Source organism: Xiphophorus couchianus, chromosome 24 (genome assembly GCF_001444195.1).
Source record: "Xiphophorus couchianus chromosome 24, X_couchianus-1.0, whole genome shotgun sequence".
Lineage (NCBI taxonomy): Eukaryota > Metazoa > Chordata > Actinopteri > Cyprinodontiformes > Poeciliidae > Xiphophorus > Xiphophorus couchianus.
The window spans coordinates 6,798,095-6,821,148 of record NC_040251.1 but is presented as its reverse complement, the minus strand read 5'-3'; the positions used below and the strand labels follow the sequence as shown (position 1 = coordinate 6,821,148).

General features: G+C 40.8%; 1 protein-coding gene across 3 annotated transcripts in view; it reads left to right on the top strand.

Moving 5' to 3' along the window:
• LOC114140289 (IQ motif and SEC7 domain-containing protein 2-like) overlaps positions 1 to 23,054 on the top strand; it is a 121,714-nt gene that overhangs the window by 48,553 nt on the left and 50,107 nt on the right. The window contains exon 1 of one of the 3 annotated variants that reach the window (XM_028010065.1): positions 16,874 to 17,163. The exons of the other annotated variants lie outside the window; for them this stretch is intronic. Coding sequence (XP_027865866.1) covers positions 17,099 to 17,163 — 65 coding nt within the window. The 5' untranslated portion in view covers positions 16,874 to 17,098. Of the gene's footprint in view, positions 1 to 16,873; positions 17,164 to 23,054 lie in introns of those variants that run through there. 3 annotated transcript variants of the gene reach the window in all.

Below are 23,054 nucleotides of genomic sequence, written 5' to 3'. Positions count from 1 at the left end.
TCATTAAAATAAAGTTTTTCTCTTAATTTCAACATTTCTCCTCTTCTGGCCCAAACAGTCGCAGAGCAGAAACTTTTCTGGCTTTTTTCCTCATTATTTGCAGATTTTCTTCATAAGGCCGCAGTCGAAGCGCTCCGGTTTGGAGCTGATCTGGATTATTGTGTTCTGGATCACTGCTAAGAATGCCTGTAATTTGCTTTGCGAGTTCTGCGCAGAAACACTAATAGCTATTGATGTGGCTCCGGATTCATAGGAAAACTATTCAGATGCTTCCTGAGAATCAATGCCAGTTTTCTTGAAACCGCTGAGTTTTTAAGACGGTGTTTGTTTTCTGTTGCCTTGTTTTTGTTCATTTAGTTTCTGCCTCCACCAGCAGAACTGATGAAAAATTCATATCTTGACCTAATTGTTCAGAAACCCAGCTAAACAACAAAAACACACAAAGTTTTTACCAACATGATTATCCGACATCTGCTGACTCTTCTACATTTGAACATGGAGACATTTGGGGTTTCTTTGCTTTTCTCCTACTTGTAGCCTTGACTGTCAGAGAAACAGTAAGAAGCAGCTGTTAGCTAGCGTTAGCTTGGACCAGGCGCCTCCTGCAGAGTTTGATTAGTTCAGGTTTGATGAGGGATGTTGGTGAAGAAGAAGCTGCAGCCCAGAATAAAGAGCCAGTCCCATCAGGACGCTGCTGAAGTGAAGTGAAGTGTTAAGGCACTCTGATGCACTAACTCTCAATTATTTAGTGAGCCAACGGCTGGGATGGCGGCTAGCCTTGGTTGCTAGCAGGACAGCAGGGCTGAGGCAGAGGAGAAGTTAAAGTAGGAAGGTACAGCAGAGCTCGTTGTTTCTGCTCCTGAAGGTTTGAGTTGTGTTTTTGTTGATGGAGATCAGATAATGATGTTTGACCCGTCGCCTTTAAATCTGACTCCATTTCACATCCAACTGGTTCAGTTAAAGCTGACCGCAGTAAAGCACATTTCTACCATTTTAAATGTTCTTCACATGTCAGACATCTGGAGGTTTCCGTTAGTCAAACCTCTACAGCAGAGCAGAGCGTGGTCAACGTTTCTGCTCAACCCGTGGAGTTTAGATCAGAGACGTTTGTTTACTTGCAGCTATACGTTTACAGTTATTATGCTGGAAATTACTTTGGCTAATATAAAATAAAATCTTCAAAAATTCGACTTTCAGCTTCTAAAACAGGAAAAATTAAACTATGTTGAACTGAGCGGGAAGCGTGTTTGTCTTGAAACCTGAAAGTTGTTGGTTCTGTTCCAGGTTACTTTGGCCACAGCTCGATGTTCCCCTGAGCAAGGCACTTAACCCCACGTTCGTTCTGACCTGGGTTTTGGTGTTTGTACCAAAACCCAGGTCAGTAAACAGATTTTACTGTTTATTTATTTATACAGAGATAATGTTCAACGTTTTATTAACTTTTTAAAAGCAACAAATGCTCATTTCCACCTGCAGTCGCTGGACAGGTTGACGTAATGAAATGTAATTTAACAGGTTATGAATTAGCTGAATGTTGCTCCAGTATAAAGTGCTGAAACTAAAGGTTGGATCACTCAGATGTATAAAATATCATTTAAACGTGAGACTTTTTCACTGAATTGAAAGAGGAATTTATTCCAAAACGTTTCAAACATCGTCTCCATCGCTGCCGTTTGAGCCACACATCAATCCCGGCTCTCTGGAGGTTTCGAACTGCCCACTCTGTGACGGAGTCGCAGTCGCTCCGACAGCTACTTTGAACTGAGTCGTTATGTCAAGGTCAGTTCTTATTTCCTGTAGCCGCTAACGGTGACGTGAATGTTAACGAGCCGGGCTGCTGTAACAGTCTGAGAGAAGAATGCTGAGCTCTGTAGTCCTGACGCTGCAATGCTGGCTCTCCCTCTCACACACACACACACACACACACACACCATCAGACTGCCAATATAAAGCCTGACACTGCACAATTGTCTGCTGTCTGGGAAATGATAGGCGAAGGAGATGGATCTAATGTCAGAGAGTAAGCAGAGGACAACGGCTGCGTCAGGAATGAAATATAGAGATGGAAAAAAAACATGTTCATACCTAAAAATACAGTGAATCTAATGAATTAAAGGTAATTATGAAACATTGTAATATAATGACTTGGCTCTTGGTCTGCCTTCAGAATACAACAGAAATGTCCTTCAGCTGCATTTCCTTTACAAATGAGCACAAAACTTTGTCTATATTCCTCTAAAGTAAAAAAATATAATTCAGAAATTGCGGACTTTCCAATAAACTAGAAATGAAATTATAATCACGTGTGAATAAATTTGTTTGTGCGATAAATTATAAAAACATGGTCCTCCTACCACTTCCTGTCGTCTTCTTCTTCTTTTCTGTCAGTAGTAACATCCTGTTGTTGACCATGACTCGTGTGATGCCAGAGAAATGTTTCCCTTGTAGTTTTGCAAAATACATCAATTTTGATACAGCCAGAAAAAAAAACACTCATCCCAGCAACAAAACTTTATATCAAAACGTTTTGGGTAGATTTTTGTCCATTTAGCAAATTTATTTTCAAAATATCAAATTGCAAAGTTGACATAGTTTTAAAGCATCAAAATGTTTCCATTTTGGGGTTTTTTTAAAACATTTTTTTACTTTAATTAATTAATTTATTTATTTATTTGTTTTTTGTATTTTCTTAGATATAAAAGTTCCAAGCCAGAACCTTTATTCACGTGTTTCTGGTACGCCTGTAAATCTGACGCACAAGCTACATCCGCTAACAGCAGCAAAGGACGACGAAGCTGCTTCTTAATTTCTGCTTCTAAACTGACCGGATGCTGGAAGAGACTGTTGTTGTTTAGGTTGTGCTAAAAGGAGTTAGCTGATCAGCAAAACCTTTCAAGCCTAAAATAGCATCTCAGTGCTAAACATGTAGCAGCTAACGCTAACGTGTTGACAATTTATCAGTTAAACGAAGAACAAAAGAAATCACGTCATTTTGTGAATGACTCTGAATCATGATCAAATGTAATTCATCTCTGAAGCCAGGATTCAATATGAAATATGAAAATCCTCAACTGTTGGATTTGAAATATTTTCATATTTAAAATGCCTGTAGTCCAATTTTCACATCTTTATCGTCATCTGTTGTATCTCCTCCTCCTCAGCCTGCCGCGTCGTAATAAACACAAACCTGCTCATGTAAAAGATTCTGATGGTTTGGCAGTGAAAACATGGAGGAGGTAAGATGGAAGCCAGTCAGATTGAGTCGTAGCAGAAATGATGGGGAGAAAATGGGAGGGAGGAAGAAAAGGTAAAACCCAGGAGAAGGAGAACAACATGGAAGAGCAGCAAATGGGGGCGAGACGAGTCTCCTGTCACTTCAGATCCCCTCGGGTTTTTACACGAAGGAGGTAATTACAGGATGACGGAGGGAGAGATGTTTAAATATAACTGATTGGATGGGATTACAGGAATGATGGTGGAAAAATGAAAACGCTCCCAGAAATGGATGGGAAATGAAAATGAAAGAAAGAAGGAAAAAAATGGTAAAAAACGAAAGAAAAAACAGAAGAAAAGTCAGGAAGAAATCTAAACAGATGAATTATTAACACTGATGAGTCAGCAGATGAAAAATAAGCAGATAAACGTCAAACTGCTGCAAAAAGTATCATCCTATTAGTGAAAAATGGGAAGAATGTGCAGCACAAAGTCCTTGAAATTCTGGGAAAAAAAAGTTATTTAAATGAATTTTAGCTAACGGAGGAAAATCCAGTATCACAGCTCTGGTTAATAACATGAGGAGTTCCACAGGGAGTGATGTTAGGACCACAATCTAAACCTCCTAATGTTTAGATTCTGAATATGGATTTTAATTTCTGTTAGATGCTGTGAGAAATAATTCAATTTAAAACTCCTTTATCGATTCCAAAGGGATATTAAGTGTCATAATTCATATCATCCAAGTATCTTCACAGAGTGATGCTGTGGCAGGAAGAGTCTCCTGTAGCAGTCTGTGTTGCAACGAATCTGACGAGACCTCTGACTGAAGACTCCTCTGGGGCTTGGAGTCAGAGTTCAGTTATTATGCTAACCTATCAGATGCTAATCCACTGATTCCAGTTCTAAAAACAACACCTTGTTGCCACAGTTACGCATCATGACTGAAAGTAAAAGCAGAAATCCTTCCAGCTGCACCAGTGGAATAGTCTGGTTCCGCTGGTCCAGAACCAAAAGGACTAACTGACCCAACAGCAACGATTCGACCAGAAAAAGACCCATTCAGAACCAGCGTAACAATAATATCATGAAATAAACTCATTGCTTTAGAAATACTGAAATACATTATGTGATTATTAAAACATTAAAAGAAAAGGCATTTTGCCTCCTGAAGACCCGAACAGAACCGCCTGTCTTCAGGGACTTCCAGCAAACTGATTCATTTCCTGTTCTGTCAGAGGAAGTCGGCCATTTTCAGCTCCACAAACAGGAAACAGCTGAGTTTTGAGGCCAGGTGTTTCATACCAACTGTTCCAACGCGTTTCATACGCGATCTTTGCTTTTCTCTGCAACCGTCTGCTGACTGAATGATGAGCCCGGCGTTCAGAACCGCCTGCAGCTCTGCAGCTGCAGCTGCAGCTGGACCGGATTTGCATTTTCTCTTGGATCAGATGAGAATTTGCTTAATGCCACACTTCCAGAGTAGTTATTCAGGAATCATGCAAAACTTTATGTAAATTCATAAACATCCTGCAGGAGGGAAGGCTGCTTTAAATGTTTAGTAAACAAGAGCCGGATCCGGTTGAGCCGCGAAGAACAAGGTCCAAATGCTTGAATTCCAGTGAGGTGTTTTCAAGGTTTGGAAAGATCTTGATTTCTGTATAAAGTCCTTAAAAGTGCTTGATTTTCAAACTGCACAGTTTGAATTAGAAAGTGGAATCTAGCGCTCGATTAAAGCCTAAATTATTTTTTTACAGTTGAAACCATTTTTTATAAACCTAATAAAAACACATTTTCTTATTTTAGCTCAGAATCAAAAGATTATTTCACTTTGCTAAATGCCAGAAAACTTAGTGAGAACAATTACATTTTTTGTGATTTGTTTCTGTAAATTGTCTTTAAGAACTCAATTTAAGCAGGAAGGTAATTTACCTTAACATGATCTGTTTGGATTGTGTTTATTTAATGTAAATATGTTAAATAAAGTTGTTGAAATTACAGGATATTTTATTGGTTTAGTGTTTTGTTTGCAAGGTTAGAAATTTTAAAACGTAAAATCTTGTTTGATTTTAGTTTACTTTGTCCCTGCTGTAAAATGTACAAATCAGAGTAAAAATTATATCATATAATAGAGAATTGAAATAGTCTGTTTTTATTTCATCTGTACTGTTTTTATATGCAATGTGTGATGCTGGAAAAGTTTGAAAACTTACCTTGAAAATGCTTGAATTTTACTTTGGGGAAAGACTGTATACTGTAAAAACATCTGTTTCTGTCCTGCTGAAGGTGGCGCTGTTTCACATCATTATTCTGATTTTATTTCCTCTTCTAACCATCAACAGCAGGATTATGGTCTAAATGTGACGTGTAACCTTCATATGTTTATATTAGCTGTTTTGCCCAAAGCTGGTAATTTCTCCTGAACATTTATTATTCAGACAGAAATATTGCGACCTTCCATCCTCAGCAGCGCGGAGGAAAGAAAAACTCTCCATCTTTGTGTTCTGGTCTCGTTTAAATCCGACCAGCTCCTGCTGCGTTCGAGCCCCGTCGGAACCCTGAGTGTTCTGACATTGAATGCTTCATCAGAAGCACCAGGAGATAAACCCGTTTCCTGATGAACCTTGGTAACCCACGGTTCAGGAAGAGCTTCTATCGGAGTTGTAAATATTAAATAGATTGAGTTTTAAAAAGTTCCTGAACAAGATATTTTAGAGAATAATCTTCTAAAAGGAAAATATTTTAGGCTGCGTTCACAGCAGGAAAATGCGACTCATATCCGACTCTTTTACGACGGTCTGAACGGCCAGTTTCTAATCTTTTATCCCCACAAAAATCTGATATGTTCCAGATGTGGGACTAAATCAGATCTGGTCGTTTTCAAAGTGTCTGAACGGTTGTGTCGCATTTTATCCGACTTTTACATTGTTGACTCCACATCCACACAGAACCGGGTCAGAAGCTGCAGTCCGGCTCCACTAAAGGCCGTTAGCCGGACTTTGTTTTCTTTTTATCAGCTTCCTTCGTCTTGTTATGATCAGAATAAGTAACTTTAAAATCCCTCTGTCCACCTTCTTCCTAGCCCCCATGAGGCTTTGCGTGATTTATGGGCGCGATTTCCGCCGCAAACCGGAACCGCCGTTTGTTTACATGTTAGCAACTCGCTAACCGCAGTTGGTCAGAGCTTTTAGGCTATAAAATATGTGGGAGCACCAGCTATCAAAGCTTACATGTGGCACTATTGTTTTACCACAACCTACAGCTATTGAGGGGAGGGATGGAGACTTGAAGAAATGGCCGCAAATAACCCGCACTAGCTTAGTTAGCTACTTCACTGACCCAGTTGCTTCAGATACCAAGGTTTCTTCCCTTGGCTTTCTATCCACACAATGAAATGATCACATGAAGCATTTTGGGTTCTCTGTTCAAGTTTAGAACTTTTTGCCAAATTCTTTTCGTTTCCTTTTCTGTCGGTGGACGATGAAAACTACAACCTTTGTTTTGGGAGCCGTTCAAGAATCTTAACTTAGTCTGATTATTAAAGTACAGCCAGGAACAGCAACAGTTACTGAGCTCCGCCAGGGCAGACTCTTTCCAGTCAAGTTGCTCTCTATAACAGGTTAATGTGTGGTTCGGTCCGGTTCTGGTCCAGTGGGGAGATTCTCCACATTACGGTCTGGAGCGCAGCAGCTGCGGTTATTTCTCCCAGCGGCACTCAGCAACAGAGAACCTCGAGGTTCTGATTGTGATGGACTAAATAAACCCAGATATTTTATTTTGTCTTATAAAAAATGTTCCTGGCCCAAACATAATGATAGACTCAGATTATGAACTTTTATTATTTTTTTAAATACAAACAAAAAATAAAATTCACATCACACCAAGCTAATATTATGTAGTTCTGGTATTTTCCACTGTCGGAGCAGAACAGCAGCTCAGATCTCTGACCAGCTTCTCTGCTTTTCTCTTTATTAGCTGCTAGCAGCGCTGCTAATTCACAGTCAACGTAAAGATCGTGTTCCTGTCGCTCCTCGTGATTAAACTCATAATTGATCCTCTGTACTGAGCAGCTCTGATACCAGACGGTGTGTCCGTGAACAAGTTTAACTAAATATTATATTATAACCGAAAAGAGAGATGTAACTTCTATCATGAATATAGATCAGCAAAAAAATTACAATGAAATACTGCTACTTCCGGTGGGTGCCGGAAGTAACGGCGGCAGCCATCTTTACTCCCGTAAACAGAGCGCTGTGTGTGGCTTCATCGTTCTTCTTCTGCGCCTGCGCGTCTCTTTGGGTAGTAAACAGACTACCAGAGATTGGAAATAAATTCAAGAGCAGAATTTCTTTTAAAATGAGAATATTTCTCACATTGAGTGGCTCATTACTGGAGTATCATGAGTAATGATGCTGAAAAATGGAGGAAGTCTCACAGGAAGTGTTGTTCACATGACCAACGCTCACTTCCTGGATTCTACCAGATCAAAGAAATTCATCAATTCTTCCTCCATTAAATACATTCTGATTTTTTTTCCCTAATATGAAAGTATGCTGACAGGAAAAGGGGAAGACATGCGGCAAATATCTCTGGGTCCAGGAATCGAACCCGCGACGGCCGCACCGAGGACTCAAGGCCTCCAAACGTGGGTTGCCACCACAGCACGCCCACATTCTGAATTTTTATATCTAAACTACCAGCAAGTAGCACAAAATCTGCAATTTCTGTCCTAATTATGTATTATTACAGCTGCAGTTATCACATTTTAGTGACTTTTTAAATATTACACCAGCAATGTAGTATTGTTATTTTTTTAATTGGTGGTTTTGTGACATTTAATTTGCCAACATTAGATTCCTGGTTGCTGCTTCATGTTTGCTTCTGAGTTTTTTAGCTTGTTTTTCCTTCCTAATGGATTTAAAAAGATTCTTTTATTCTTTTGATTTTCCATGTAGAATGAGTAATTTCTGTTAGTGACAGCTTCTAGTTTGTGTTTTCTACATCCTTTGTCTCAAAATTTCCATGACAACTTACTCATTATTATGTTTACTGTCATAAACAGCAAAGAAAAGAACCAAACATGATGGCGGGGTTAGAACGGCAGAAAACCAGCAGATTCAGAGTTTATTCTGCTTTTAATCTGAAGGTCAACCTGATTTGACCCGGACCGGAACCCAACCTGAACCTGAACCCGACTTGGACCTGAACCCGACTTGGACCTGAACCCTGACTTGAACCTGAACCCGACCGGAACCCGACCTGAACCTGAACCCGACTCAAACACAGAATGTCCAGCCTGGACCCTGAACGCCTGACTGGACCCTGAACCTCCTGCTCTCTGAGTTCCTGTCTCTGCAGGAAGCAGAAAGTTTAATCTGCACCTAAAAACCAGTTTAACTGTGAATTGAATCTGAAACCAGTTTAAAGAAACGTGGATATTTCTCATTTTGCTTTAAATCAAATAAATGTTTAGTGAAACAGAAGGGATTTTATGGAAGTGATGGATGAATTCCTGAGTTAATTTCTGCTGCCAGCAGGTGGCGCTGTGTCTGTTTCATCACTTTGAGCTCTGATGCCTTTTTGCTCTGAAATCGTCTCGGTTTCCAGATGATTTTCTCCCTTTTTTCCTTTTTTTTTCTTTGCAAATTTGAAGAAAAAAAAAATCATCTGAAACGTGAAAAATTTCCAAATGGTCAAATTAAATCTCTGTGAAATGACTGGAAATCAGTTTGATGTCCTCAGGAAGTACTGCAGGGGCGTGTGTGTGTGTGTGTGTGTGTGTGTGTGTGTGTGTGGGCGTGTGTGTGTGCGTGTGTGTGTGTGTGTGGGTGTGTGTTTCCCTCCATATGCCTCTGAACCAGAGCCCCTCCCACTCAATGCCAAAGTCACACACACCAAGCGACAGCATGAAACCTGCGTTGTCATGACAACACTTCACTTGACTTCTGTGACCACCTTCCTGTCCCCTCCTCCTCCTCTTCCTCCTCCATCCTACCCCTCCCTTCCCAGTCGTCTCCAAGGCAACAGCCTCCTCCCACCCTTCCTCTTCCTCTCTGTTGGAGCTGAGTTTATCATTTGAACGAGGGATGAAGAGCAGGAAGAAGAAGAGGATAGAAACTCTTCATCTGCTCACAGAACTCAGACTGTAGTCGCTGTTAGACACTTTAGCTACTGCTGGACGTTTAAAAGAGTCTTCTGAAGGATTTTTGTTAACTTGGGATGAAACTTTGTCCAGAATATTTGGTGGGAAAATCCTGACAGATGCGAATGCTGCTCATAATTCACCTGAACGCAGGAAAACAACAGAACGGCTCGTCAGAGGAGTTTAAAGCGACGCTCTTTGGCTGATTTTATCCGTTTCTATAATTTCTGTAGAGACATTTTGTTCCATTTTTCCTCCCATACTTCGCCTAGGTCAGTTGAAGTTTGCAGACGCTCTCTTAGTGGTCTGGACTTTGACTAGGCCATTCTAACATCTGGAGAACAGTTTAGGCATCAAAACAGTAGAAAAAAAACTTTTATTGACTTGATTGTTTCATAAACATTTAATTTGTTTACAGGAATTTCATCACATAAATAGTGACACAAATATTCTGTCAAAAACAACTTACTGAACTAAATCTTAGGAACTTGGGAATTTTTTAAAACTGCATTAATAAAATTAAATCTATCTGTTGAATAAACTATTTTTATATACTTTTTGCAATTAAAAGGTGAAAAACTGAGACTGTTTTTAATATTTAGCTTTTTTAAACAAACTTTTCTTTCTTAATTTATAGTTTGTTTCTTATATTTTAATCACTTCTGTTTACAACATGCAAGATATTTGTTCTAAGTTTTCTGCATTGTCCAATTCTGACTTCAATTAAATCATAAAATTATGCAGTGTAAGAAATATTTAATATTTTGCATTTATAATTTCTTATGAAGCAGATTTCGCAGATCTTCACACACTTTAAGCAACAACATAACATGCAAAGTTTTAGTTGTTAAAATTAGTCAGTGGTGAACCTGCACAAGGCAGCTTCACCCAGAGCATTTAGAGGGCAGAATAAACTTTATTATAAAACTTTATTTATAAAACTGGAGTCTGGGAAAATGTAAAAGACGGATAAATGCCTGCAGCATCATGAATACAGAGATCCACGTATTAAAACATGTTCGTATGAAGGTTTTGTCATCATTTCATCTTATGCTTCTTTGTTAAAGATCAATGCGTGAAGCTTGGTCCAATATGTGATGTGTCTACAAATGGGTTCAGTTTCTTTGTAAAGCAGTAACTTTTCAGGCAAGTGTACAAACATTCATACACAGCCTGAATGTATGTGTAATTACTTACACACTTCAGTAATTATTCACTTATTGCAAGTGGAAAATGCGCACGATACCTGCAGGACATTATCAGAGGGTAAAACTATCACTGCGCCCACAACACATCTCCATGCACATCATGTGCGTTTCACACAAAACCAGCACAAATCTAAACCACACAAATACAGGCAACATGCACGTAATGCGCACGGTCCCCAAACACAGCCGACCCTTTTTCTTTTCACAAATTATGCTAAATAATAAAGACATGAAATCAACCGACCCGTGTGAACCACGGAGGGAGGATGGAGATGATCAGGTTCAGCTGATGTGTCTCAAACTTCCAGAGCAACAATCTTTGTTTAACTTCTGCTCTTTTGTTAAATATTTCAACTAGATTTAACAGTTCAACTCTCCCTCAGTCTCAGCGCGGCGCTCAGGAAGAGAGCGGCAGATGTTAACCGGGTGACCCGTCAGCTCTTCAGTTCGGGAAAACAGAAAAATAAAGAAACCTTTACTTAAGGGAAAAGCTCACAGTAAAAGATTACACATGAAAACATGAAGTGCAAGAATGTAATTATAGATATATGTGCAGCGAAATAATCAGCTGATTATATGAAGACACCGCTGGAGTAGAACCGAACAGCACATTAACCTGTTAGAGAACGACTTACCAATAGATACATCAGAGGTCAGACTGTGACGACACAGGATCATCAGGCGTCCTGTGTCACTCATGACAAGTTTGGGCCAATTAACCTTTATATGTGAACGTTACAGCGTTTTGTTTGGTGAATATGCCATGTTCACCGCTTGGCCATGCCTCTTAAACATTTTCAAAAACTCACTATTTTGATAACTTTTAATACCCCTCCCCTTATCTGCATTCTGAGCGAAAATGAAGCAGATGAGTCAAAATCCCTAGGAGGGTTTTTTAAGTTCCAGGCGTGTAAATGTGAAAAATGGCCAAAATGTGCCTTTTGACCTAAAATGGCCGCCTTCCTGTGCATTTCAGGGGAACCTCCAAGGGACATATTTTCTGGATTTGGAGGTGGGGGGATCTACCTACGTACCAAATTTCAGATCTATGATGTACGGGTTCTCCTATCTGACGTTAGGGGGCGCTGTAGAGCAGTTTAGCCACTCCCACTTCTGATTCCACCGGGATTCAAAAGACTATCTATTTAACTGTCTAAATAACTTACAGTTGGGCTAATTAAATCATTTCCAACCTGCAGCCACAGCAGATCGTCTCTCTCCGCCCAGCTGCAGCCATCAGGTTTAATTTTGGCGCATCGTGTTGTAGCTCACACTGCCTCTTGTTCAACCCGCTGCTTTATTTCTGAAGGCTTAGTTTGTCTTCATGGATGCAGCTGCAGCTTCATTTTCCTCTGGTTCTGACCAAAATAGAAAGAAATGATTTTATTTGTCCTTTGCATGCTAAATATGAATTGCGGTCTTTTGTTTTTCATGAAAACTTATTTTAGGAAAACTCTGTTCTGGTGCCCTTATTGTTCACCATGTTTGATTTATTTAGAGGCTTTTCTCACTGAGAACTGATGATTTTATTAAAACTGCTGTGAGTTAGTAATGTCCGACGTTTGGGGCATTTTCTCTCATTTGTAGACTCACTTGCATTTAATGCTGACGCCTCATTAACACACTGAGAGATGAGAGTTAGAATAACTTGTTTTATGAGGCTGTGATAAACAGCGCAGCCCACTGACTGACAACATGCTAATGCTAAACGTGTCCGGTCAACAGCGACCCATCAGATATAAATACAAACCTGTGTGTGATGGTCCATTTAGGAAAAAATCATAAAATTTAAATTGTGTGTGTGTGTGTGTGTTATTTGAATACTATAAAATCTCTTCCCTTCAGAAGTGGGAAGTCTCACTGTTCTGAGGTTCTGGTCGGGTTCAGGGTTGTATCGGCCTTCTGAACCACTCAGGTTTTCTGGCTGAATAGTTTTTTTAATTTTTGCTTCATAAATTGTCAATATGTGTTTTCCAATGCAAAACCTGATTTCCTTCAGTCTCTCTATCGACCTGCAGCAGCTCTCAGATTCATAATTAACTTATTTTTTTCAATAAGTTGTAAAACTGAATGTATTTATTTTCTACTGTTGTCTTTTTGAGAACATTTCCAGGTTAATTTCAGTTCTGCTCTTCGGGCCTTTGGGTGGTAGCCTGTAAGGGTTAAAAACGTTTTTTATTATTTTTTATTATTGTTTTTTTTTAAACATATAATCAGAAACAATTGAGAAAAGGACAAACAGAAGGTGGGAGTAAAAAAAAAACAGACGACGGAGGAGGAAGATGAAGTCATCAGTGAATAATGGATGTGAAGAAAGTGGGGGATGAATAAAGGGAAGAAGAGCTGCTGTTTGCATTATTAACCACATTTTCTTCCTCTTATTATCTCTCCTCATTCATTCATTTTCTTTTCCTTTTACTCCTCTTCTTCATCCCATTCTTTAACTTCTTCTTGATGGTCTTTTTCTATCTTCGCCATCTTTTTTTTCTTGATGCAGGTTAACTTTCTGTCCTGTTAGCGTTTCTTTTTTCTTTTTATTAAGTCTCTTCAGATTCTGAGATTTTAAGATTTTACACCATTTCCGGATCACGACTATCAGCTTATTGATTCTGCAGAACTACTGCATCATGATATTACCAGGATTATTGGAGCCTGCCGTCTCAATGCTAGGAGAGCAGCGCTTCTGTTGGCGTTTTGAGTTACCATGGCAACATATTTAGCCAAAGGAACGAGTCAGGTGTTAAAAATCCTGAAGCTAAACTTAACATGATGTAGTGAGTCAGTGCTATCAACATGCTAAAGATAACCCACATGGCAACAGTTTAGCTAACCGTAGCATTTTAGCTCATGTTAGCTTATACCCTGCTGTTTACATACTACATGGAGTACATAATTATTATAATCAATACGCTAATGATAGCCCCAGGCTAACATTAGCATTTTACCTAAGATTAACTTCTTTTATTTTGATATAAAACTGAAACTTAACTTGGAATAAGTCAATGTTAGTCAACATGCTAGTGCTAACCCACAACCCACTGACAACATTTTACCTATCAGCATTTTACACACTGCTGTTTACTAGATTGATTATGTTACTGTAGATCAAGATGCTAGTGATAGCCACATGCTACTGATATCTAAGCATTTTAGCTTATATGCTGCTGTTAACATTCAAGATGCAGCACATAGCAGGAGATCAACCGTTTAGCTGGTTCACATTGAAATAGAGTAAGTCAATAACAGGGTTGTTGTAGCCCATTTACTACTGATAGCATTTTAGCCAACCTTAGCATTTTCGCTAATTCTAAACATTTTCATGACGTACAACAGAAACAGGCTTTAATTATTGTCTTAGGCTGTAAAGGCTTTGGTGCTCAAAGTTGAGACTGTTGACTTGGAAAAGCCAGACTTTATCCAGGTTTCTCTCTTTGTCTTCATAAAGTTGAATACCTGAGAGACGTGTGGAGGGATCTGTTGACAAACTGAAGGAGGGGAAGAGAGAAGGGTAGCAGCTTCTGACAACCAGCCATGAATTATAGAAACTTGTCCCCAGGCTGAAGAGCCTCTGTGGGGGGAGGATGGATGGATGGATGGATGGATGGATGGATGGATGGATGGATGGAGACTAAAAAGCATTTGAACCTAAATGCCAGTGAAGAGAAGTGGAGCGAAGGAGGATGAGAGGATGACAGTAAGTGGAAGGCAGAGGGAAGGAGGGGAGGAAGAAAGTGTGGGTCATTTTATCACAGAGCGTTAAAACCATGCAAGCCCCCTGACTCCGGTTACCACGGAAACCAAGGGGAAGCACTTTTATGTTTCACACTTTGTTGCCCACGGTAACTGCCCTGAGATTGAAGGATGGGAGGAGAGACAGAGTGAGTGAGGAAGAGAGTTTGTGCTGGCAGAAAAACTCTGGTTCTGCAGGTCCGACAGAACCAACGACCCGCTTCGGTTCTGACAGAACCAACGACCCGCTTCGGTTCTGACAGAACCAATGACCCGGTTCTGTCGGAGCCTAAAAACGGTCCCACTGCAGACCAGAAAGGGAAGTCAGTGAATACTTTGTTCTGTGGACCTCTATATTATTATTATTGTCATGAGTTTAACAGATTCAAAAACGTCTGGTGTTAGCGTTCTGTTCATAAATGCCGATATTATCAGTTTTTATTCTCCATCATCAGAACAGGATGGAGTAACTGCTGCTATAGACGAACATGAGATGGGCAGGATCATGTATCACATTGTGCTGTTTTATAGCATAATCAAATAACTATTTTATCTCCAGTGGTTATAAAATGCTGCATATAGCAAATATGAAATAGAAGAAAATATACTTCCTGATGTAAAACCTTGAAATTGGGCTGCTGTCTCTTTAAAATCTCCTGGTCTTTCTGTAGCTCTGCCTCCAGGAAGTCATCCCAACATGGCTCCTCTATTAACCCTTTAACGTTTTACCAGAGTTGCTCTGAGAAGTAGCTCCTATAATGAGCTCAGCCGTTTCCACAGGTGTTTGCTAATTGCTGCTGGCTAGTCTGAAGGAGCTGAGTGGGGGCGGAGCTGTGCCTCGAAGGCGGGGCTAGGTCCACCAAGGCGTTTTTGGAGCTGAATGGTTGCCAGAATCAAAGCAGCTCTCCAGGTTTGTTATTGTTAAGTTAAAAACATTAAAACATGTTGAAAAGATCAAAGGAGTTAATTTTACACGCTACTGGCCCTTTAATGATGAAGGGAGATAATCATCATTCCTGTCGGCTGATTTATGAGGAGCTAAACAGCCTCCAGACTGACAGCAGGACGATGGTTTCAGGTTTCATTCAGTAAAAAGAAGAGCAGATCAGGAATGATTCCTGGATCAGTTTTCTGAGGTGGAGTCGTGTTTCGCCGCCGGCGTTCTGCCCCCACCTGGCCTGCCGCCCTGAGGCTGCAGCGCATCACGGCGCCGGCTGCCGCGCGTCACGCCCACTGTCAGCTTCCTGTCAGCTCCTCTCTGCTTCCTCCATCGTCACGGCGACAGAAGCAGCGACATTTTCTCACTCATTATCTCACTCAAAACAGAAACAGAATGTTTTTTATTTTAAATCTGCTGCCTGTGATAAAGTTTCAGTGTAAAGAGGAGAAATGATTTAGTCCAGAGAAACAGCCTGAAACAGCCTCAGTGTTTAGCCTCAGGAGAAAATATTAACTGTACAATATTTTTTCTATTCATCCATTTGTTGAGCTCATGTCCAACGGGGGAACAAATTTTGTGGCCCCAGTTGAACAATGGTACTTGTTTGGCGTTTTTATTGACAAAATCTTTCAGAAGGAAAATTTCAACACAAAGTATAATTTTTTTTAGTGATCACACTTTTTCCTTTCTTTTTTATTTGAGTATAAATCTAATAAAAAACTACATACAGAAAATGTTTTCAAAGAGATGATGACCCAAATCCTGTTCTTCGTAAGAAAAGATAAGAAAAGTTTGACCAAAAAAAGATGATTTTGGCCCTTGTGACAGGAGTTTGGACATGAATGCTGCCTCCTACCTTCTGACTTTATTGGACCAGCAGTCCTCAGGTCTTGTTTGGGGTTTTTTCTTCCACATCTGGACGGTTCTTTTGCTCTTTTTCATGTCAGAAACTTTTCCTTTTCTTGCTCTGCTGGCTTGAAGACGCAGCCGCTCCTGGATTGGCTGCCTTGAAAATGCTAACCTATTAGCACGCCTGTTCTTATATTTCGCCTTCCCAACCTCCATTTTCTTTTGAATATTTTAAATATGCTCTATGAAAAACTGTGTGAATAATTTGGAGTCACAGTCAACAGAAAAATCTGTGAATACTGAATAGCAAATAGACCTGCTGCTTCAGTTATTAGAAAACATAAACCAGATCTGTTATTGCTTTATGAATGTAATAGCACATACAGTAAACATAAATGACTGTTTGGGGAAATTATTCAGCTCCTGCGGCTCCACAGCAGCAGACGGATCATAAACTCAGTGACTGGCTGCTCTGAATTTGCTCCAGTCGTTTAAAAGGCAGCGGTGACACGTTTCTGCTCATGTGCTAATAGTGGAGCTAAGTTTTATGTTTGTTGTTAACTTTGAAAACATTTAGCACTCTTAGCTTCGCCTAAATTAATTTTTCTGCATAAATTATAAAGCACACATTTCCTCAGCTGTTTTGTAAACTTTTAGTGAGTTAAATTCAACATCTGAGTAGAAGATTAAATTAAATCTTTATTTAAGTCTGTGTACAAACCCAGAGGGTATTTATTTATGTGGGCCGTGGGCCCCGGTCCATCAGGATCTCAGCACCGCCTCTGCTGATGATGCTGTTCTCTGAGGAAGAGGAGGAGGAGGAGTAGGAGGAGGAGGAAGAGGAGGGAGGCAGAGCTCGGAGGAAGGATCCGTCAGAGCGGCAGGCAGCGCTGCACCGCGGCTCCATCTCCGGTCCGCCGCCGCCAGCTCGCCTCGCCTCGGTTCGGCTCAGGTCGGCTCGGTTCGGTTCGGTCTCTTCCTCCCGGTTCGTGTCGCGGCGGATCCGCAGCTGCAACAATGTGGTGCATCAACTGCGCCTCGGACAAAACCCCCGCAATCCTGAACAACAAGCTGCTGTACTGGTGAGCAACCCGCGGTGTGTGTATGTGTGTATTGTGTGTGTGTGTGTGTTGTGTGTTGTGTGTGTGTGTGTGTGTGTGTGTGTGTGTGCGGTGCGTTCCCGTCCTGACGCACCGCTGCGCCGCTTCGTGCTGACTGTGCGCAGCTGCTGGTTGAGGGTCTTAATGAAATGCGCCAGCAGCGGCTCCGCTCCGGGATGTTCTGGCGCTGATTTAGCGCCATCATGGGGGCGACTCGGCCGCTGATTACATTATTAGCGCCTTTTCTTTGCGCCTGTCTCTGTCCTCCGCAGTTTGTCTCCATGTCTCTGTTGGACCTTGAACTTCTAGATGTGAGGAAATCTTGAGAGTCAAACATGTTTGGAAAGCGGAAACTTTTGCCTGGATCTGAGCGGCTCCGGTGTTCATGAAGGACCCGGGGAGCAGTGTGTGTGTGTGTGTGTGTGTGTGTGTGTGTGTGTGTGGGTGTGCGTGTGTGTGTGTGTGTGTGTGTGTGTATGTGTGATGCTCCTCGGTCTCTGTTGTTGGAAGTTAGAGGCTCCCTCTTCCTGTGGTTGCTCTTTATTCGGCTTGCGGTCGTTTCAGTCATTTTGTTTGTGTTGATTGAATCTCGTGTTTTGCGGCAAAATGGTTTTCAAACACGCAGAAACCTCCTGACTGGGGGGGGATGTTTGGATGGAGAACAGGAAGTGCCCCCTGTTTTACTTCGGTCCAGTTAAAGTAAAGTCCAGAGAGGTTTGGAGAAGAATTTGTAGTTTTTGTTCAAACTTTGATTTGATTTATTAGGATTTTATGAAACAATCCAACACAAACTTGTGCAGAAATAGATTTTTTGCATTTTTACTAACCAATAAAAATCTGGAAAGTGTGGCATAGACCTGTTGCAAATGAATCAATTAATCACATAATAAATTAAAACGAGCTCACTTATTTCCATTTACATGATTTATTGATTTTATCTCTTTCTATCTGCTGAAAGCTGCATCAGTTTGGATGGAGAACTTTCCAGTCCTACTGCAGATACTTTATATTGTTCAGTTCTGGACATGGACTAGGCCGTTCTGACACATGAAGCTGCTTTGATCTGAACCGAAGTCTAAAGCGTTAGTTGCGTCTTACAGGATGAAATGTTTGTTGTTATCAGACGGCGCTGAGGCGTTTTCCTCCGTGTCGTTCTGAGAGGTCAGAGGTCAACCTGCCGTTGTTCCTCTGAGCCTCAGAGTCGTCCTGTGAAAACACAAACAGGAAGTGAGCGTCGCCATGGACGCCTGCCGTCCTCTGCCTCTTCCAGCCAGAGCTGTCAGAAAACTCAACGTTATTATTCATGTTGGTTTCATTCATTCATCAGGACGTTTTACTCAGATCATATTCTGTCTCTTCAGTCAAACTTTGCTCTGATTTTAACATCTTTAATATATTCTGTCTCTGTGTTTAGAAGGAAGAGTTAAATAATAAACTTCAGATAGACTTTCACATGTACAAGAATAACTTTAATCTGCACTAAAGAAAGGACAACAAAACTTTAAAAAAGTTTATTGATTTAATATCTGCAAAGAAATAATGGAAATTATTTCTGTTTTGCTGTAGAAAATTAAGCTATAACAATAACAGCTCACTTTTAGAGTCAGCAAGACAAAAAATATTCTATAATCTAAAAGTATATAAAGTGCAATAGTAAAAATAAAAAGCATTAGTCTCATAAAAAGTTTCAAACTAATATGTTTACTTCAGTCTTCATTCTCGTCTCTTTTGCAGTTTTTTGAATAGTTTTTGTGGTGGAGCTGATCTGTCACACAGAAACATCCAGCAGCTCAGAGCGCCGCTTTCTGCTGCAGTCAGTCTGTTTGTCTAGTCAGTGGAAAAACGATGAAACCTGAACATGTTCATCAGTCAGTGAACGCCACAGACAAACTTCCTGTTTGTCCAGGAAAAACAGGAAGTTTGGTCACTGAAACAGAACCAAAGGCAGCAAAAGAACAACTCCTAAAGAACCAGAAAGAGAAACAAGACATTTATTAATCGGTTAAATAAATATTAAAACTTGTAAAGCTGCAGCTGGTGAATAATTACAGAATTAAATCCTTTAGTTTAATCAGTGAAATAAGTAACAAACCCATCAGAGTCGGACTGTTACAGCTACAGTAGGATGTTTTCCTCCTGATAGTCCGATAGACTCACTTTGAATGGGAACCAGAACTCCATCACCTGCTCCACCTCCAGCTGCTGTGGTTCTGACCCAAACCAACCGGTTCCCCTCCTGGCCTGTGGGGGCGCTGCACCAAGAACCACTGAAGGAAATGACACAGAAACCTCTGAAGACACTGAGAGCAACTTCCTTCTTCACCAGATGGAAACAAGATGGAGGCATCAAATTTTAGCATCTTTGGCTAAAGACCAGGAGCCATTTCTGCTGCTAGCGCTAGGCTAGCACATTAGCTTTGCTTGTATTTACCCAGAATGCCCTGTGCTGTAGTCCACTTCTTGTTTTTGGAGTGGTCTCCGGTTCACCTGCCGTTCACATTCAAACCGAACCAGAACTCACTTCTACCAAACCCAGACAGAAGCTTGGAGGACCAGAGGTCAGAGGTCAGTTAGTTTTCACACCTCAACAACTGAACTGGAGTTTATAGACAGACGGACTGGAGTTAGATTAAATCAGACTAAACAGGGTTGCTGTGAATTCACAAACACTAGTTTTATTATTTTATATGCTAATCAGGTTTCTGCCTCTCAAAATCAGATTTGGTTTAAAAAATTAATAAAATGTTTAACTAAATATTAAATCCTACAATGTCAGACTTGATCAGGTTTGGACTAGACCCAGCTGCCTGGACAGATGTCTGTGTTTCTGCTCCACCTCTGCTGCTTTCCTGTGTTTTTCCTTCGTTTCTCGGCTCAGCGCCTCGGATCCGCTGCAGCGTCTCCATCCGGATCCCGGTGGTCCAGCTGGGAATCCTGCCCCCTCTCCCAGCAGCGTGGCTCTTCATTAGCTCTCCGCAGCGCCGGTGGGAGAGCCGAGGAAGAAAAGGCAGAGAGCCTGAGTCATGCAGGCTGCTACATGCTGGAGGAGTTGACTCAGCGGCATTGGTGCTCTAATCCCACGGGAGCAAAGCTGTTGCCTGGAAACCTCTGAGCAGATTCAAACCAGCCTTCTTCTTCTCTCTCTGTCTGAGATGCATCAGATTCACTGCAGGATGCAGGAAAGAAGCATAAACTTTGTCTGAGCCTGTGGACTCAGAACTGCATAGCTCGGACTGAAGGGGGCGCTAGCAGCTGAGAAACGTCCAGGTGGTTTACATGTGGGTGAAATCTGCCCTGAGTTTGTCCTGCAGGATGCAGCTGATCCTGAGCATCAAACTGCTCTGCTGGTCAAAAATAACAATAAAACATCTAAAGAACTGAACATAAACTGGAATATTTTGTTGAAGTTAATCACATAGTTCTGAGTGAGAACAAATTTGGAGAATTTAATAATTTAATACCAAAATATATCAGATTTACTTGAAACTAAAATGTTCAGGATATCCAGATTTTTATGTCTTCATGGAGCCTCATGTCTTCAGATTTATTCTTTTATTAACATAATATAAACACCTTTAACGTTGACTTATGTCCTGTTTAATGAGACAACAGAACAGAGGTGATCCGAGTCCACAACCCTGAGGAACACCTTATCTTATTATGAATGTCCATGGCAGCTCTCAGTCCAGACTGAACCACAACCATCTCCTCCGTTATTTCTATCTGGGGTTTCCAGACAGAAGACAATTAATTGTTATCATGATAAATCAAAATTCCTAAAATGATGAGAAATTTTTCACAATAACGATTAAACGATACGATAAACTCTCGTCCCTTTCGTCATGCAGTGAAACTCCGTCTTACAGTTTCATGTTTGACCTCTGACTGACTCCCACAACTAACAGAACTAAAGCTACGCTCTCACAGCAGGTCCGAATTTTTCCTGAAATCCAATGTTTGTGTGTGTGGGTGTGGGTGTGTGTGTGTGTGTGTGTGTGTGTGTGTGTGTGTGTGTGTGTGTGTGTGTGTGTGTAGACGTTCATGCTGCTAATTAAATGTGACTGCAGTCAGATTTCTGTGTGAACGGGTTACAAATGTGATTGGTTTTTTTGTTGGTTTTGTATGTTTCAGAGTTTTGCGTCGCACATGTCGGCCATCTTAGTGAAAAGGACCTTGTTCCTACTGTTAGGTATGGTAGAGGATGTATAATGGTGTGGGCAGTGGAGCTCATCCTGATATCTTTGAAACACCAGTTTGTTTTACTGGTTCTTTAAATGGGATCAGCTGAATAGAGGAATCTCCAAACATCCATGGAGAACTTTCTCAAACTGTGGTCCGCATGCGCCCCCTAGTGGGCCGCTTGGTACTGCATATAAACGACCAGTTTCTTGCTGTAATGTGAGCTCAAAATGTGATGTGTAAAATTAGCTTACCAAATGATTGTATTTAAGAATAATAATGGATAAATGGGTCACTCAAAAGGTTCTGTCTGCAGGAATATTTTTCATTTTCTTACAATAAACTGTAAACTGCTGAACTTTTGTTTCTGTTACAACAGCTTGTTACCAGCACAGGGCTACTCCAACCAATCAGTGTTCATTCAATAGGGCCATTAGGAAACTTAATATTTTTATTCCAGGTTGTATCTGATAAGATCAGAGGTGGGTAGAATAACCAATAATTTTACTCAAATAAAAACTCTACTCAAGTTCTAAATCAAATTATCATTTAGTATTTAAAATTCCATAATCAGACAGACTAAAATATAAAGTTCAGTGGAAAAATAACAATTATTCATATAAGCAAAACAATAAAATCAGGCAAAATATTTTTTTTCAAAATCAATTCATGTCAGTATAAAACTTCTGAAACTTTAACAGAAACTGCAGGTTTGTGTCTGTTTAGTTCATTTTTGGTTAAAACATGTTTGTTCTTCATTCAGTGGGTAGAAACTCCAGAAAAGTAAGAGATGCTTTATAATATAATTACTCAAGTAAAAGTAAAAAGTACAGCATAGTAAAAATACTATTAAAAGTAAATATTTTCAAAATAGTTACTCCAGTAAATGTGACTAAGTGTAACTAGTTACTACCCGTCTCTGGTTAAGATGTTATTGTGAGGACAGTTTACATTTTGTTCCTGTTTGTTAAATAGAGAAACTGAGTGTCGGGTTTAAAACGGCTGGAGAAACAGGAAGGCCAATAACCGGTGCCAACAGTTCCCAGCTGACTCTTAGATTAAGGTATTATTAGTTTTAAAGTCAGCCTGCTGAGGTCATGTGACCAGGTTGTTGCTTCCTGATGCAGCAGAAGGCTGCGGCGCTGCGGCGCTGATCTGCAGCCTGTCTGGATGACGGAGCTTCTGGTGTCGGTTCGGCTCAGATGTGTGTGTGAACGTGAAGCAGCTCCACTGCAGCGGAGCAGAAACAGCCGGCCACGCCGGGTGTGTTTGTGAGATTAATCAGAGTTTGTGCTCTGCAGCATTTTGTGGGCTTCAAACAGAAGAGCAAAGCAACCAGAAGGGGCTCACATGTCAGTGAGTGTGTGTGTGTGTGTGTGTGGGGTGTGTGTGTGTGTGTTAAAGAGAATAATTGGGCGAGCAGGACGGCAGTGGTCCGCCCACCGCGGCTCCAACCCTCCAACTGCAGGTGAAAGTGAACTGAGGCGGCCGCAGAGTTTCACTGTCTCCTGTGATGCTGCTGTGATGCTGCAGTGATGCTGCAGCTCTGCAGCAGAAAAACCTGTGAAATATTCAAACTCTGGATTCAGTTCAGGCTTTCTGCCAGCTATGAATCCTGATTATTGGAGAGTCCATCCTCACAGATTAGAAATGAAACGTTTAAACAAAAAGGCCGAAAGGTCAGAAATCCTAAG